The 14,789-nt window shown below is 45.5% G+C and overlaps 3 protein-coding genes across 4 annotated transcripts; 1 reads left to right on the top strand and 2 right to left on the bottom strand.

Moving 5' to 3' along the window:
• Positions 1 to 92: 92 nt before the first annotated feature.
• slc2a8 (solute carrier family 2 member 8) lies at positions 93 to 5,658 on the bottom strand. 2 transcript variants are annotated; one of them, XM_047016000.1, is made up of 11 exons: positions 5,572 to 5,658; positions 4,427 to 4,550; positions 4,049 to 4,211; positions 3,748 to 3,954; positions 3,437 to 3,536; positions 2,594 to 2,805; positions 2,126 to 2,275; positions 1,898 to 2,006; positions 1,198 to 1,380; positions 735 to 880; positions 93 to 607 (listed from the first exon to the last, which is right to left on the bottom strand). In XM_047016000.1, exons 2-11 carry the CDS (start codon positions 4,522 to 4,524, stop codon positions 464 to 466), a joined length of 1,512 nt encoding a protein of 503 aa, XP_046871956.1. In that variant the 5' UTR covers positions 4,525 to 4,550; positions 5,572 to 5,658; the 3' UTR covers positions 93 to 463. The 2 variants fall into 2 exon arrangements, with proteins under 2 accessions (XP_046871956.1, XP_046871955.1); XM_047015999.1 differs by lacking the exon at positions 5,572 to 5,658 and having other exon boundaries at positions 4,427 to 4,806.
• LOC124463849 (tetratricopeptide repeat protein 16) lies at positions 4,935 to 9,909 on the top strand. Its single transcript, XM_047015622.1, has 13 exons — positions 4,935 to 5,292; positions 5,593 to 5,780; positions 5,890 to 5,980; positions 6,117 to 6,260; positions 6,345 to 6,445; positions 6,674 to 6,803; positions 6,957 to 7,171; positions 7,348 to 7,628; positions 7,845 to 7,986; positions 8,128 to 8,266; positions 8,658 to 8,794; positions 8,973 to 9,126; positions 9,373 to 9,909. Exons 1-13 carry the CDS (start codon positions 5,248 to 5,250, stop codon positions 9,523 to 9,525), a joined length of 1,920 nt encoding a protein of 639 aa, XP_046871578.1. The 5' UTR covers positions 4,935 to 5,247; the 3' UTR covers positions 9,526 to 9,909.
• Positions 9,910 to 11,128: 1,219 nt separating this feature from the next.
• On the bottom strand, positions 11,129 to 14,132 carry mymk (myomaker, myoblast fusion factor). Its single transcript, XM_047015905.1, has 6 exons — positions 13,794 to 14,132; positions 13,414 to 13,528; positions 13,017 to 13,165; positions 12,648 to 12,764; positions 12,293 to 12,433; positions 11,129 to 11,984 (listed from the first exon to the last, which is right to left on the bottom strand). The coding sequence occupies exons 1-6, from the start codon at positions 13,926 to 13,928 to the stop codon at positions 11,784 to 11,786; spliced, it is 858 nt and encodes a 285-aa protein (XP_046871861.1). The 5' UTR covers positions 13,929 to 14,132; the 3' UTR covers positions 11,129 to 11,783.
• Between the last annotated feature and the right edge of the window lie 657 nt (positions 14,133 to 14,789).

The raw sequence follows: 14,789 nt of genomic DNA, 5'->3' as shown, positions 1-14,789 counted from the left end.
CCATGAATAATACAGTCCAGATTTAGTGCTTTCATTGATGTTTTTACCTTGTGGATATAATATATGTGGATGAATTCAATAAAACAAAACTGTAAAACTTAAACTTTATTGGCAATTTTTACATTATTTCCCCTAAGGCAAAACATGGTGAACAAACATGATGTCAAAGATATAACCAAACCCAGAATAATACAAATCAACTAAAATGTGCTCATCTTTGTTGTGATGAATGTTATCTTTTTATTTTTACCTAATAGTTTTTTAGTTGTTAAACAAACAAAATGTATTCATTTAAATATAAACAGTTACATTTTTGGGTGCAAAATAAAACAAAACAATTGCGAACATTAATTAAAAATACCACAGATTGAACCTTCACAGCAAATTACACTTTACCATGCCCTTGAATGTGACACATTTTTTTATGTTTAGTGTTGGCAACAAATGTGACTTATGTAGCCTATTATAATGGTGTTCCTTTGAAATATGCCTGAATCTGTTCCAGGGTTTTGCCTTTTGTCTCCGGAACAAAAATGGTGGTGAAGATGATATTTAGAGCACACATTCCAGAGAACAGCCAGAAGGTGCCTGCACTGGTGAGAAGACCCTGAAAAAACATTTGACAGAATAGTATATATATATATATTAGTATATTCGCTATCCCCATTTTAATTGGAAAACTGCCAACCCGATTCACAACAATGGCAGTGAGTCCTGAGTCCTTTTCCACTCACCATGAGGTCCTGGAAGGTCTTGGTGATGATAAAAGCAGAGCCCCAGTTACTCAGGACACACAGAGAACTGGCAAAGCCCCTGACTTTGGTTGGGAAGATCTCTGACATCACCAGCCAGGGGATAGGACCCCAACCCAGTGCAAAACCTACAAGATGTACAATAGTGAGGGTTTTTACAGACAAAAACAAGTAGTTCTACTTGATCACACAAAATACCATAGTCTACCTAACTGACCCACAGGCTGTATTGAGATATTATTATTGTTCACAGTGTCTGGTAGCAGTTATACCAGGCACACTTTGTACTGTGCCTGGTAACTACAGACTGTTCCTTGACTTTGAGCCATTGAAGAAGTATTGGAACTATGTGTGGCTTTACTTTCTATATACACTGTTGATATGTTGCTTTGGATAAAAGCGGTTGTTAAATACCCTAAAATGCAAATGTACGTGTTCAGCTCACCTGTGATGAAAAGGCCCATGCTGGTGAGTGCAAGCCAGGCCAGATCAGCCTGAGGATCCTGACAGAGCTGGCCTTGGCCAGTCAACAATAGACTAAGCTCTGGGGCTGAGCTATTACTGTGCTGCTGGCTGGACAGCTTGAAGTAGACCCCAAACACAGCTGTGCTGATAGACATGGCAACTCCTTACAGGGAAGGAGTAGGATTGCAAGATGAATTTAAGAGAGAATCAATAACAATGAAACCACTTCCCTAACACCAGTCGGATCTATTCAGATCAAGTTAAGCTGTCATGGTTTTTCACATCCGACATCAAGTTACACATTTACATTTAGTAATTTAGCAGACGCTCTTATCCAGAGCGACTTGCAGTAAATACAGGGACGTTCTCCTCGAGGCAAGTAGGGTGAAGTGCCTTGCCCAAGGACACATGATGTTCCCCGGCCGGGAATCGAACTGGCTGGTAATCCTTCAGATTACTAGCCCGATGCCCTAACCGCTCAGCCACCTGACTTCCAAGTTTGCTGTTACTTCTCCTCCTTTCATCCTTACAGCACTAGCTCTACTAAGAACCATTTCCCTTCATACGTCATGGATAATCGGTCCAGGGGAACACTTTAAACCACAATGACCATTTCCCCACTGGAGTGTGCCTCAAGGCTAACGCAGGCTTGTGTGTTTGGTCTTGTGAGTCATTAGTACCTGAGATGATGAGGAGGATCTTTCTTCCAGCCTTGTCCATGATCAAGGCTGCTACTGCTGTGAACACCACCTGGGTTGCTGCCACCACTACTGTGGCAATGTCACTCCTCTAAAATACAAACACCCCCCCCCCCATCTTAACATGGTAATACAGTAGAATGTGCATCGTTCTTCTTGTTAAATACATCACATTGTGTAAACCTTCACCCAACCAATGTCTCCGCTTACCTTAAAATGGGCCTCTTCAAATATGGTCTCTGCATAGAACATAATGGCGTTGATGCCCGTGAGCTGCTGAAAGAGCATTAGCATGACGCCCACTCCAAGGGGCTTGTATACTTCAGGGTTCTTTAGGTCAGCTAAACACAATGTTCCCCCCTGGAACAACACAAAGCATACAGTTAGCCATTAGCAGGGCTCAGAGGTGGCACTCTCACTGCTATGCTTCGCCACAATATGATTATTCACAGATTACAGGATTCCTGGTCAACCTGTCTATCTGAATCCCTGTTCTAACTTCACAACTGTGCCTGGTGTTTTTTTTTTTTAATCAAAGCGGTTGTGCATCATACAGAGGTATGATGCTTCAATTACCCTCAGAAGGGCATGACAGGACATGCCTTTCTCATAGCTCCGAGGGGTTTTCTGTGTGGTTTTCTCTGGTGGACCGAGCCCTGCGTGCAAAACAACTCTCACCGTCTCGTGTGCAGACACCTCGATGCGGGCGCACTCCCACTCGACGGGAGCGTCGGGTCCCCTCAGGAAGCGCAGGGCCTTCTCGGCCTCGGGGCGCTTGCCCTGCGACAGCAGGAACCTGGGCGTTTCCGGCATGAAGCACATGAAGACCACCATCAGGGTAGGGGGGATAGAGCCGCAGATAGCCAGCCAGCGCCAGTCCAACCACAGCCCTGGGTGTGTGCGCGTTTGTGTGAGACAGAGAAAGAAACAGACAGAGAGGAATGTAGAGTAAGGGAAAATGGGGTTGGGGGTCAGGTAAGGTCATGGTTAAGGCCATGTAGGAGGATTTACAGCCCTTTCTGACCTAGAAAGATAGACAAACCTACTCTGACAGTCCTTCAATGGTAGCCTTTATTGAGCAAAGTTAATAGAGAAACATGCACGGAATTTTGGTAACAAGATTAGGCATGGCAAGGGTTTACAAGGTGCCCAACACCAGTAACAGTCACAGTTAGAATGTAGCCTAGAGAATTTTTACTGGGCCTTATGATGAGTATGTCATCAGATGACCAAAGTTTGGTTGCCAAAATACATTTGTTAAAAGTCTGGTCATGCAGACCTTGAGTTGCATGGCATGTAGATGGGAAAAACGACTCAACCTTAGCCTCCATCACATGACTCCTGTCTTAATGGTTGTTGTAACATCATAAAGGATACACCTACTGCCCTCAATAGGTTATTCTCTTTCCAAAAGCCTGTTTTCCCCTTCTGATGACCTCAGGTGTTAGAAAACTCAAGAGATCAGGAACCACGAAGATATAAACTCCTGGAGGTTGTAAAACTGGACAGCTACAGGCATACCTGCAAGGTACGCTCCCATGATTCCCGTCACCACCATCAGCTGAACGCAGGAGCCCATAGTTCCACGCACTCGTTCGTGTGCCATCTCAGAGATGTATAGCTGTCATAAAATGGTAAGTCAAAGTTACTCCACAGAGACAGAAAGAATAAAAAGAGAACAAGCGGAGAACTCAAAGCCAAACACGCTTGCGGCACAACATGAAAATGATGGGATGCACATTGAACAGGAAGCATATGGCTCACACATGCCAGGCTACACGCTAGGCATTGCGGCTTGTGAGTGTCAAAATCTCATTTTAACATGCACTTACTGGGACCACAAGCGATGTAACCCCACTGGCCAATCCAGTGAGTACCCGTCCAAGGTACAGCATCCACACATTCTGAGCAGCTATGATGACGACAAATCCAAAGACAAAAGGTACGGAGCATAACATGAGACTCAGCTTCCTCCCAATCTTGTCTACCATCCAGCCACCCAAAAGGCCTCCTAAAGCGGCACCTATTGTCACGATTGACTGCAAACAGAAACAAAAGGGTTTAGTTCTCAGGCAGGCCTAAATTCAGTATCATTTCATGTATTAAAACCTGGGAGAAGAATGACATCCTTACCCCAAACCAAGAGGCCTCGTTGTCATCCAGTCGTATCCGAGGGTCAGTTTCTTTGCTTAGTTCTGGAATGGCGGGGGAACTGTATCCTAACACAAAGCCAAAGCTTAGAGGACCCAGGACAGCCGCGAATGTGGCCAGGTACAACTTGCCATTCTTCACTTTACTGTTTACAAACAACAAGAGAGAGCGAGCAAGTACGATTTAGAGAAGCTCAAAAAAGCAGCCAGAAAATCCATTATAGCGGAGTCAGCAATGCAAATCTAATTGTGGTTAAGTGAGTCACATGAGGAAAATATGGTATGATTTGTGTTGAAAAAGATCTTCATACTGTGAGGAAAACATTCCAAGTAATATTACAGTAGAGCTAAGCCCACTTACTCAAGATATAAATCCTGCTCCGACCGCAGTCCTGTTTCATGGTTCTCTTCTCCATCTTCTGCATGAAGCAGTCGTGTAGTCTCACTCTGTATATCCATATTCAGTCCTCTATTGTTTACCGTCACTACAAATTGACCATGAATGAACCAAGGGGCAGCAAGCAAGCGAATCGGCCAGAAAGACCATACCGAAAACAAACGCTTTCCCTTCTCATAATGCTAGCACTACAACAGTAGGCTAGCTATAACCGTGTTTTACATAAATGCAAAGACTGTAAAATAATATAAAATACCATCCTACGTTATGGTTAAGCCACAGATTTATGTCGTAAATGAGACCAGCTGTAAACAATCAGGTCACGTTATTGTCGCAGTCCAGTCAGCTGATTTGCGTTCTTCAAAAAGGTTCCTGGTTTTCTTTTTCAAAATAAAAGCATCTCTGTCTCTGATTAAGATAAAATAGCCTTGTATGTCGACGGCCATTAAAGTTCAAATGGCTTAACAATGATGACCCATTTATCTAGAAATAACTGAAAGCCTATAGTCTAATAAGTAGACCTAATGACTAGGCAACATAAAAAGGAAAATCTTGATAGCGGGCGTGGTTTCAGTGTAGTTCGGGCTGTTACCTAGGTTACTCACTCAGGCTTTTTCTAACTTTTCACAAAGTCCTAGTACAGTACCATCTTTGACTTCAATTAAGTCAGTTGGCTAGATGTTGATAACATTGTAAATACAACGACGGCTGTTTACGTAACAATTTTAGAGTGCCTGAACATAATTTAGGATTTTTTTTTATTGACAACTGGACAAGCAGCAAGTATGGACGGTCAAGCTCTCGAAAGAGTGACCAAAAACCAACAAAAGGTCAGCAAACTATTTCGACCCCTTCCCATTAATATCAATGACTAGCTACTCAAATAGTCTTCATCATTTTTTAAATGAATTCTTTAACTTTTTGAATACTACCATTGTCACGAGTTAATTCCCTATTTATGTCAGCCTCAAGAAATGCACTGCCAATCCAAAATTATGTTTTGAGGTGAACTGTTTTTTTTAGACAAACAGTATGGTTGACATTGAAATTGAGGGAAGGGTAGGTCAGTGTTTTAAAGTGCTGCTTATGTAGTGTTACACTTATTTCACCTTGTATTGGAGTTGCTACAGCAGCCAGAGCCAAAGGACCAAGGGGTGTTCCCTACTTCTCTGTCAGAGCAGGAGCTTGTGGAGGCCAGACGTAAAAGCGCCCTCAGTCGCATCCTCGGTTCCAGCTGCATCTTCAGGACACCTGAAAACAGAATAGAACGCCCTGACCTCCAAGCTCATCTCATCATCAGAAACAAAGCCAATGAACAGTGAGCTTATGATTTTATGAATGCATCCGTAAATACATTTTTCTGTTGTCTTGTTTATGCCTCCAGAGAAGTGTTTCTTAAACGACTCCACAATCAACTTACTTTGCAGCTATGAAAATGGAGCGGAGGCTATTACCAAATCCCAGTTTTCTAAAGCTGTGAACTGCTTTTACAAAGCTATCAATCTTCAGCCAAAACAGGTACACGCCATTTGCTGAACAAAAACATTCTGTACGTTCGGAACCTTCACAAAGCCATTCTGTTTTGCAACGGTGGTATTAACCATGGTATGTGATGTGCGGTTGAGATTGACAATGAAAATACCTCGAATTCTAGACGGAACTGTACGTAAGCCAAGCAGAGGCCTTCCTTCAGATGTGCGACTTTCAGTCTGCAGTCGTTAGCTACAAACAGGCTTGTCTCCTGGCGTCGGAAGCAAAGCCCTTCCAAACTCGCATGGCGTTTATCTACTACCTCCAGGTAAGAGACGCTGTCTACAAAGAAGCTGTCACGAAATATAACGCACTGCAAATGGAGCCTCCAGACTGACTGCCTGGTCTTCAGGGCCAGTGTTTGTACGACCAGGGGATGTTCCTGGGTGCCCTGGAGTCCTTTACCAAGGCTGCAGAGCTCAAGCCGGACTTCAGGTCTTATCACGTGAGAAGGTCAGTGAGGGAGAATTGGCCTTGCCTCCTGAGAAGTGTTTGGAAAGTCTGGTTCATTAAACAACCAGCAGAGGGAGCTATATACACATACATTTTTTTTGCTGGGGTTAAGTCATTTCTCAGTTGCCCAGTCTCCCCATGACAAGGGCTGTTTGTCACACAGTTTTACACGTTGACTTTTAAGAATTCTCTCTCAAAGTTATTCTTTCCCGTTTATTGCGGCATTAGACTGGCTTGTCTGACAGCTCTTGGGCACTATGGTGACTGTCTCAAACTGGTCACTAGCTGGCTGGATGCAGGCTGTCAGACCTCTGACCTCTTCACTCTGAGAGCTCGGCTCTACAAACAACTCAACCAGGTCAATACTCTGTGTTAGAAGCATAAAAATAACATTTTAACTACATTTATTATTGCCATGCAAAAAACAACAACAATGTTTTCCCCTCTTGAAACAGTCTCTTTAATTTGTAAACTCAAGGTAGTTCACTAAGACATCGCTCATGTAACCTAGGTGGCACCGTGTTACCATGATCTGAAATCAGCTCTGGCCCTGAACCCTGGCTGCTCGGAGGCCGGGGAGTGTCTCAGGGGCCTGGAGGAGGTCAGCGACAGGGCCAAGCAGATGGCAGTCAGGAGGGTCTTGGCAGGAGAGCTACCAGGAGCTCTGGCCAGTATCAACTCTGCTCTGGAGCACTGTCCAGAGAATGGGCATCACTACCTCTTCAGGTCATCACGTTAACATGGCATGTCTTTTATTTTGAAGGCCAAAATAAAGCCGCCATTCAGCCCCTCCAGTTTGCAGATTCCACAGATCTCCAGTGAGCGATTGAGGGGGGTTGATGGACCTGGCGGATTTCTGTTCATTGTCACAAAACTTGTGGTTTTTACATGCACTTCATTAGGGGGATTTTATACCGGCGGCTGAAGGACTTCACGGCTGCTATCGAAGACCTGGTCCTGGCCGTGGAGCTGAGCGAGGCAGGGGAGAGGGACCCGGAAGGGGACGACACCCAGGAGGATCTGAAGGCGGTGCAGGAGGACGCCAAAGCTCAACTGGTCCTCACCTACAACGACTTTGCGGTGCACTGCTACTCCCACGGTCACTACGCCGAAGCGGCCATGTTGCTAACCAAAGCGATTGCAGAACAGAAGGAAGAACGTGGCCTGTACATAAACAGAGGAGGTGAGGCGGGGAGGGAGGAAGGTATGTTTGAGGCAGGGAGGGAGGGAGGTATGTTTGAGGCAGGGAGGGAGGGAGGTATGTTTGAGGGAGGGAGGTATGTCTGAGGCAGGCAAGGAGGAAGGTATGTTTGAGGCAGTTAGGGAGGAAGGTATGTTTGAGGCAGGATGAGGGAGGATATGACATGGTAGACATGGTGTGGTTGTGGTGGTTTTGCAGACTGCTTTTTCAAGCAGGCTGAGTGGGAGTTTGCCATGGCCGACTACCAGCAGGCTCAGGAGATGGCTTCAGATGACCACTCAATATGGGTCCGCCTCGCTGTCATCCACAACACCCGGGGCATACTACTCTACCAGGAGCGGTCAGCGTCACACTCACACACACACACTCTCACACTCACCCTCACACACACACCACTAGTTACCAGAAGCGGTTAGACATTTCGTTCAGTAAACGCTTTGATGCTCCAGTGACGCTGATGCTACTCTGGTCGTCCCTGCAGGAAGGGATCCATCAAGTACAACCCAGGGGTCAGTCAGTACTATGAGAACAGGGCCAAAGCCCAGCAGAAGGTGCCTAACATGGAGGGTGCCAAGCATGATGCCATCTGTACCCTGATCCTGGATCCCACTAATGATCAGGCGAGTCCCTCCAAACAGGAGATCCTCTGGTCTCAAATCTGGTCCTGCAGCATGACTGGGTCAGATCGGTGTGCAAAGCACACCGCTGCTTTGAAAGGCTCTCAGTGGATTTAAATGTACGTCTTTATCCGAATATGTCCTTCAGAATCAGAATCTTGTTAACCTGCTTGAACTTTTGGAGCTTGTCTCATACCACATAGCGAGGAGCAGGAATGAAACAGTTGTAAATCTGTGTGCGTGTGTATTTATGCATCTGTCTGTCTGTTTGTGTGCATGTGTGTGCATGGTTCTGTCTGTCTGTCTGTGTGTCTGTGTGTCTGTGTGTGTATGTGTGTTTATGCGTGTGTCTGTCTGTGTGCATGTGTGTGTCTGTCTGTGTGTGTGTGTGTAGGTGGTCCCGCTGCTCTTGAGCCTGTTCCCAGGCTGCTCAGTGTCAGATGTGCTCTCCAGTGAGACGTCCAGGACCGTCAGAGCCCAGCTGATGGACACCATCCAGGCCTGCAAACAAACTCTCCCCACTGAACCAAGGTTAGCAGAGCAACCTTCCCAAAACAGGAATAAACAGCCAAAAGGAGGGTCGCAAAAACACAAAAATTTAGTTATTACCCCACAAAGTAGAAATTGTACTAATTATAGTTAAATGTTAGGATATACATCAGCGGTGGGTTGAAGTTGACGCTTTAATGGTTTTAAAACGTGTCCTCAGTCTTTGCAGGGGCTTTGACAGGATAACCCTATCACAGGGCTCCGACAGCCAGTCAGACAACCAATCGGAGGATTGGTCTGACGCGGGGGAGGAGCTTAACCATTGTGTGGCCCAACCGGAGATGTTCCACGAGGTCATCAGGAACAACAAGCAGGTATGAGACCAGGATGACACCCAGACACTCATCCTGCCAGAACCGTCCTGTAGTGTGCCTGCTCAATAAAACATGAACTGTCGACCCAACTCCTTTTATATTTCCCTGAAATAAATAACCTCAAGAACTCCCACTAACCACCGTCCCACTAACCATCGTTATTCATTTTGTCTGCTGCTACATTCATCAAGGGCAAGTAGTCTTCCATATTGACCCGAGGTTCACTTCCTGTGTTGGCTATGCCAGGTGAAGCAAGCAGTCCGATTGGCCTTGGAGCGTCGTCCGCCTCTTCACTATGCTGGGCCCCGCTTGGCCCCTGTCTTGAAGGTGGAACTGGAGCAGTCTGCCCTGAGCTCTGAGAAAAGGCCCTATAACTGGAGGAAGTTTAAGGGCTTTTGAGTGAATTCCACCAGAGCAATCACCACAGTATGGGCTGGATGTTTGAGCTGGTGGTAATAGAGAACTTAGAATGACGTTTTAATACTGGCTTGTTGGTTGTCTAGAGAGCATGTCTGATAGTGGAATGGGCAGTAGTAGGTGGAGGTTTTAGCCTTCTTCACCTTTCCTACAGGTGTCAGTGGAGGTGCAGTTTTCCTTAGATATGCAGCCTGTCATTAGAATTCACCAAAGTACATACTGTCCAGCTATATTGTGAATCAGCCTTGTTAAACCCCTTATATAAGCCAGCAGCCCTAGTCATATAAAGTTGTAAACATCAATTCTGAGAGTGGATGATTCAGGTGGAGGTTGTCTCTGGCATTCACCAAACAAACCATGCGTAAAACCCTCAGTACCAAACCAAACAGCTTTAAAGTTGTTTATTTAGGCAGAATAAATGTATACCTTTTCCTTAAATCACTCAAATATATTTATGTCAGTGCGTTTATTGGCATTGGATCCAAGCTCCATGAGGCCATAGAGTGCTTGAGGCTGGAGCAGGGTGCTGTCTCGAGTCAGTCAGTTGCCAACCAGCCTGGCCAGCAACTGTGTTGTGGAGAGAGATTGCTCCATCAGCTGCTATAGCCACTGATTGAGTTACTGCACAGGCCAACCAACCTTTAATGAGGAATTCCTCATTGGCTAAAGAACTGTGTTGGTTAATGCAAGTCATTGGCTACACTGGTGCGTGGAAGCATGCAGGGACTGAAACATGGAGACTGAGCGCTCGCAAACTGGGAGAGACGAGATTTATTTTATGGCTTTAAAATATGTCTTTTTGTTATAGTATTTAGACAACCCCCCAAAAAAATTCTGAAATGGTGTGTGGTATGAGGGTGCAAACAATGGCGGAGACAATTACGGGCTGAGCGTTGTCAATCATCTGTTATGGGGTTGACATGGTCGCCCCAGTACTGGAGGCTGCCACAGCAGCAGACCTGTGGGGACTGGGCTGGGCTCAGCTCGGTGTGTGTCTGTGTGTGTGTCTGTGTGTGTGTGTGTGTGTGTGTGTGTGTGGGCCGCTAGCCCCCCGAACAAAGTGGTCTGGGACAGACAGTGGTCGTAAAGGGGCTGAGAAGTGTTTCACACCCTGCGTAATAAAAGGCTCGGGTTACCTTCCTCCTGTCAGGAATGGGATGTGTAGTCGAGAGAGCCAGCGGCCCGCCAGATTTCGAGCCCAGACAAAAACACCTTTCTCTGGGCATAGGAGCTCGCGGCCTGGCCCGAGTTCAAAACATTCCTGCCGGACGGGAGTTTCATTCACATTTGGCTGGAGACTGTTTTGTCTAAGTTGTGTCGAACACGTTTGTAATCTTTGGATCGTGTTCAGAGCAGTTTAGCAGTGAACTCACGTGGTGTACATATCTACCTGGATTGAAAAGGGGCCTTTTTTTTTTTTTTTACTTGCATGTGCCAGTCATTTCTCTGTCTGCTGACTTGTTAGTCTGATGTTTCTCAAACTGATGATTCTTATGGAGTCCTGTCCAAAACAATCCATACAAAACCAAAAAAAAGATTCAAATTCACAAATATTTTATTTTCAAAAGGTTAATTAGAAAAGAATGACATAAAAAACATCTTAAATTAAAAATAGCATTTCCCAATGCAATAAATTAACATTATGTACATTACACAATACTTGCGGATTAGTGAGAGAATCTATAGGATAGGGAATATAGACAAAATTGCTTCGTCAGTGAATTGGAATGGACGCACAAGTCTACACCTGCTACTCCAGAACCATTTAAAAGACCTGCAGTCGGTTTACTGCACAGTGTCTGGACTGCATTTGGCTGCACTCTGAAGTCTGATACACCAGACAACCTGTTTGGCACATTGGGGATATAGCGAAATGTGCTTTTACAATCTTGTAATTTTCATAACCAAATTTATTTGCCTAGTTCCTCTCAGAGAGAAGGAAAGAGAGGATTAGATGAACTGGTCCCTACTGGAAAATGTTTGAAAACAATTTATTCATCTTGGAAAGATAAAATGTCTGTCGGGTTTGTGTTACAAACAGATTTTCCAGTCAGTTTTATTGGCTTGTTTCTCAAGCCCTCAGCTGTCCTGGGTTTGATTTTTGCACAGGCAGATGAAGGGCAGCCCTATCCCGTGGGGTCCTTCACACCACACGAGGGCACAACGACTTGGCATACAGCACCAAAGCCCCTTCATTGTATGCTACTCCCTGTTTTGATCTCACGTAAAGCTGCCTGGCATCACTTCCATCCGTTCAGCTCCTTCAGCCTGCTGACGTCCAGCCCTTTGTGGACGGGTGTGGACGGAGGGTTGTACAGGGGGAGGGTGGGGGTGCTGCAGGCCCGTATCCACGGACGCTCCCGGGGCACCGTCCAAACCGTCCGTGAAGGGGACTTCTTCTTCTTGTCCTTTGGAGACTTAGCAGAGGAAGGCATGGGCGTCTGGTGGACAACAGACCAGAGCCAAGTAAGAGCAGGGATGTGATTTCCACAGAAACAATGCAATGTAAAGTCACATTCTTTTCCTACTAATCTCACAACACTAGGACCAATGTTCCATCATTTCCATCTAACCAATAGCATTATGTTACAAAGCCAATTCAAGGTAACATTCTTCCTACACCCAATCCGTATGATACAATATATGAAAGATGCCACGATATATTGTGATTCCCGTAGGCTACTATTAAACCCTGTGGGAATGATCAGCTCTCCTGCCTTAGTGAGAAAAAAAAAACATGATTTCGTACACAGCAGCAGAGGGTGTAGCAGTTCAGCTTGACCGGGTTTTGACCCGTTCCTGCGAAGCGGTTCTTCTTGGGTAGCAGCAGCACAAAGGACACAGCCAGGGACAGGTGGTAGAAGCTGTGGACGTAGGCGTAGTCCCACTCCTACAAGAGCCCAAACGGGATACAATCCACAGTTTTCATAAACGTACACTACCATTTATTTTGCGTAATTTGCAGAATTTTCTTTCCCTCTAGATTCGAAGGAGGCGTTTAAGGATTACATGGAACAATGGAACAACAGCAAATGCGCGCCTAAGACGTCTTCGAATCCTTTTTTTTCCCCCTCCCTTTAGTGAATATGTGTGATGAGTGATACCTCAAAGTAGAAACGGAGCATGAGAGCGAGGGCACCGAAGCAGCAGCCTGGTCCAACCTGCTGCGTGTAAACACTCTTCTCTGGGTACAGGCCTCGGTTCTCCTTCATTTTCTGTAACTAAAGTTGAACACGGAAGTTCCGTTAGTTCAGTCAAACAAACTCTGTCATCCATGTCAGGAAATAGTTCAGCTCCGCGTTATACGGTTATTGTAGCTACCTCTTTATCCTAACCCCAGGAGTTTACATACTGAGTAAAAAATCCAGTGTTATTTTGTCAAACATGGGTCGTATAACGAGAAATATGTCATATAAATGTAATGCAAATGTAAATATTCGTTGGTTCAGTATATTAGCCTCCAAAAGACTCACCCATTTGACAGTGATCATGAACACAGCTGTTCCAATTGGTCCAGCGTAGATTCCGTAACCTAGGCGATCCTGATAGATTCTCACACCACTGGTCAGCGCCCCAAACATGGTCAAAGTGGATCTCCTTGGCTCGTCAAAGTCTCCCAAAGCTTTTAAAGGAAAAAAGGGAGGCAGCTTTAGCTTTCTGTGTGTGTGTGTGCGTGCATGCCCATGTGTGTGTTCAAAACAGAGAGAGAGAGCGTATGTTTGAGCATGTGTGAGAGACAAGCACAGCATGCCCTTCAACCAACTGTTCAGCAAGAGATGTTCCTCCCTGCCTTTAAACACAGTCAACACACCAACATGAAACACATTCAGATTCCGTGCCATCACGGCACAGCTGTTTGATGTTACTTACCGATCAGAGTGACCCACATAGAGACAGCTGTGCCATACACACTGAAGTACTCCAGGATATCGTACTTCATGAAACACAGAATGGACAGTCCTGGTCCATCACACGCGTGGTATATCTACGAGATAGAACACATTCTATCATCCTCCAAACTCCAAAACAACATTCTGAAATTCTCAATTCTCTTGAGTCACTGGACTTCATGTGGTGAATACAACAATTCCAAACGAGTACAACCTGAACGATTGAAGTTCTTTCCCTCAAACCCATTTCTAGTCTGACACATTTCCAAATACATGTAAGGTAGCGTCCCGAGCGGTCTCACGGACCTCCACAGACACACATAACAATGTCAACGGCCCAGTCTTAAGAACGCCCCTTACCGCAGTGAAGAACATGGTGAAGAAGTAGACCATGGCCTCCATGTAGAATCCTCTCTTGGTGGCCACGCTGGCCGCAGGAAGGAACACCAGGCTGCTCACGGTCGGCAGCAGCATCTTGGCTATGAAGGCACCCATGCCAGCTACTCGTACCTGCACGCCAACTCCCAATAAACAGGCTGTCGGGTTCGGGAAAGCAAGCGATGCTTCAGGTTGGTCTTCAGCTTGGAAAAAGTGGTCAAACTGGCGAGTGGACTGGGAAAGCAATGTACAGCTCACACACACATGGCACACACTGGCAGCTGGTTGTCCACAGAGCCCTTTAAAGTTTAAAAGTCCCCAGGCCCACAGCCACACAGGGGCTGAATGAGCAGAGTCATCGCTGGACAGCTGTCTGCATACCAGCACAACAAGAGGACCCAGGGAGAGTGCTCACATACCATGGCGTTGGGGGGCATATTTGTTAAGGCTCCTATTTCAAGACAGTGCTTCAAAACACATGGGGTTATGGATTCTTGTTTGGTTGTTGTTTGGTTGCATTTGTTTTGTGATGTAGACCTGTCAGTTTGAGGCTGAAGGGATCTTGAGAGTAGGTTGTGTCCTGAAGTATGATGGTCACACGTGCTTATTTGAATTCGGTAGGGTTTATGCTTTTACAATAGTAGAATAACATTTATAATACTTGCCTTAGCTTTTGTGAAAATGAATAAATAAACAATAGTAATACTAATAAATATATATACACGTTATTTTTATCTTACATTTAGTCATTTAGCAGACGCTGTTATCCAGAGTGACTTACAGTAAGTACAGAGATATTCCCCCCGAGGCAAGTAGGGTAAAGTGCCTTGCCCAAGGACACAACGTCATTTTGACGGGGCGGGGAATCGATCCGGCAACCTTCAGATTACTAGCTCGACTCCCTCACCGCTCAGCCATCTGACTCCCATCTTAATTATATAAACAGCATGTACAGTCTTTCAAGAAAAGGTTGCAGGT

Source organism: Hypomesus transpacificus, unplaced genomic scaffold (genome assembly GCF_021917145.1).
Source record: "Hypomesus transpacificus isolate Combined female unplaced genomic scaffold, fHypTra1 scaffold_31, whole genome shotgun sequence".
NCBI lineage: Eukaryota > Metazoa > Chordata > Actinopteri > Osmeriformes > Osmeridae > Hypomesus > Hypomesus transpacificus.
This window is presented reverse-complemented; position numbering and strand designations above follow the sequence as displayed.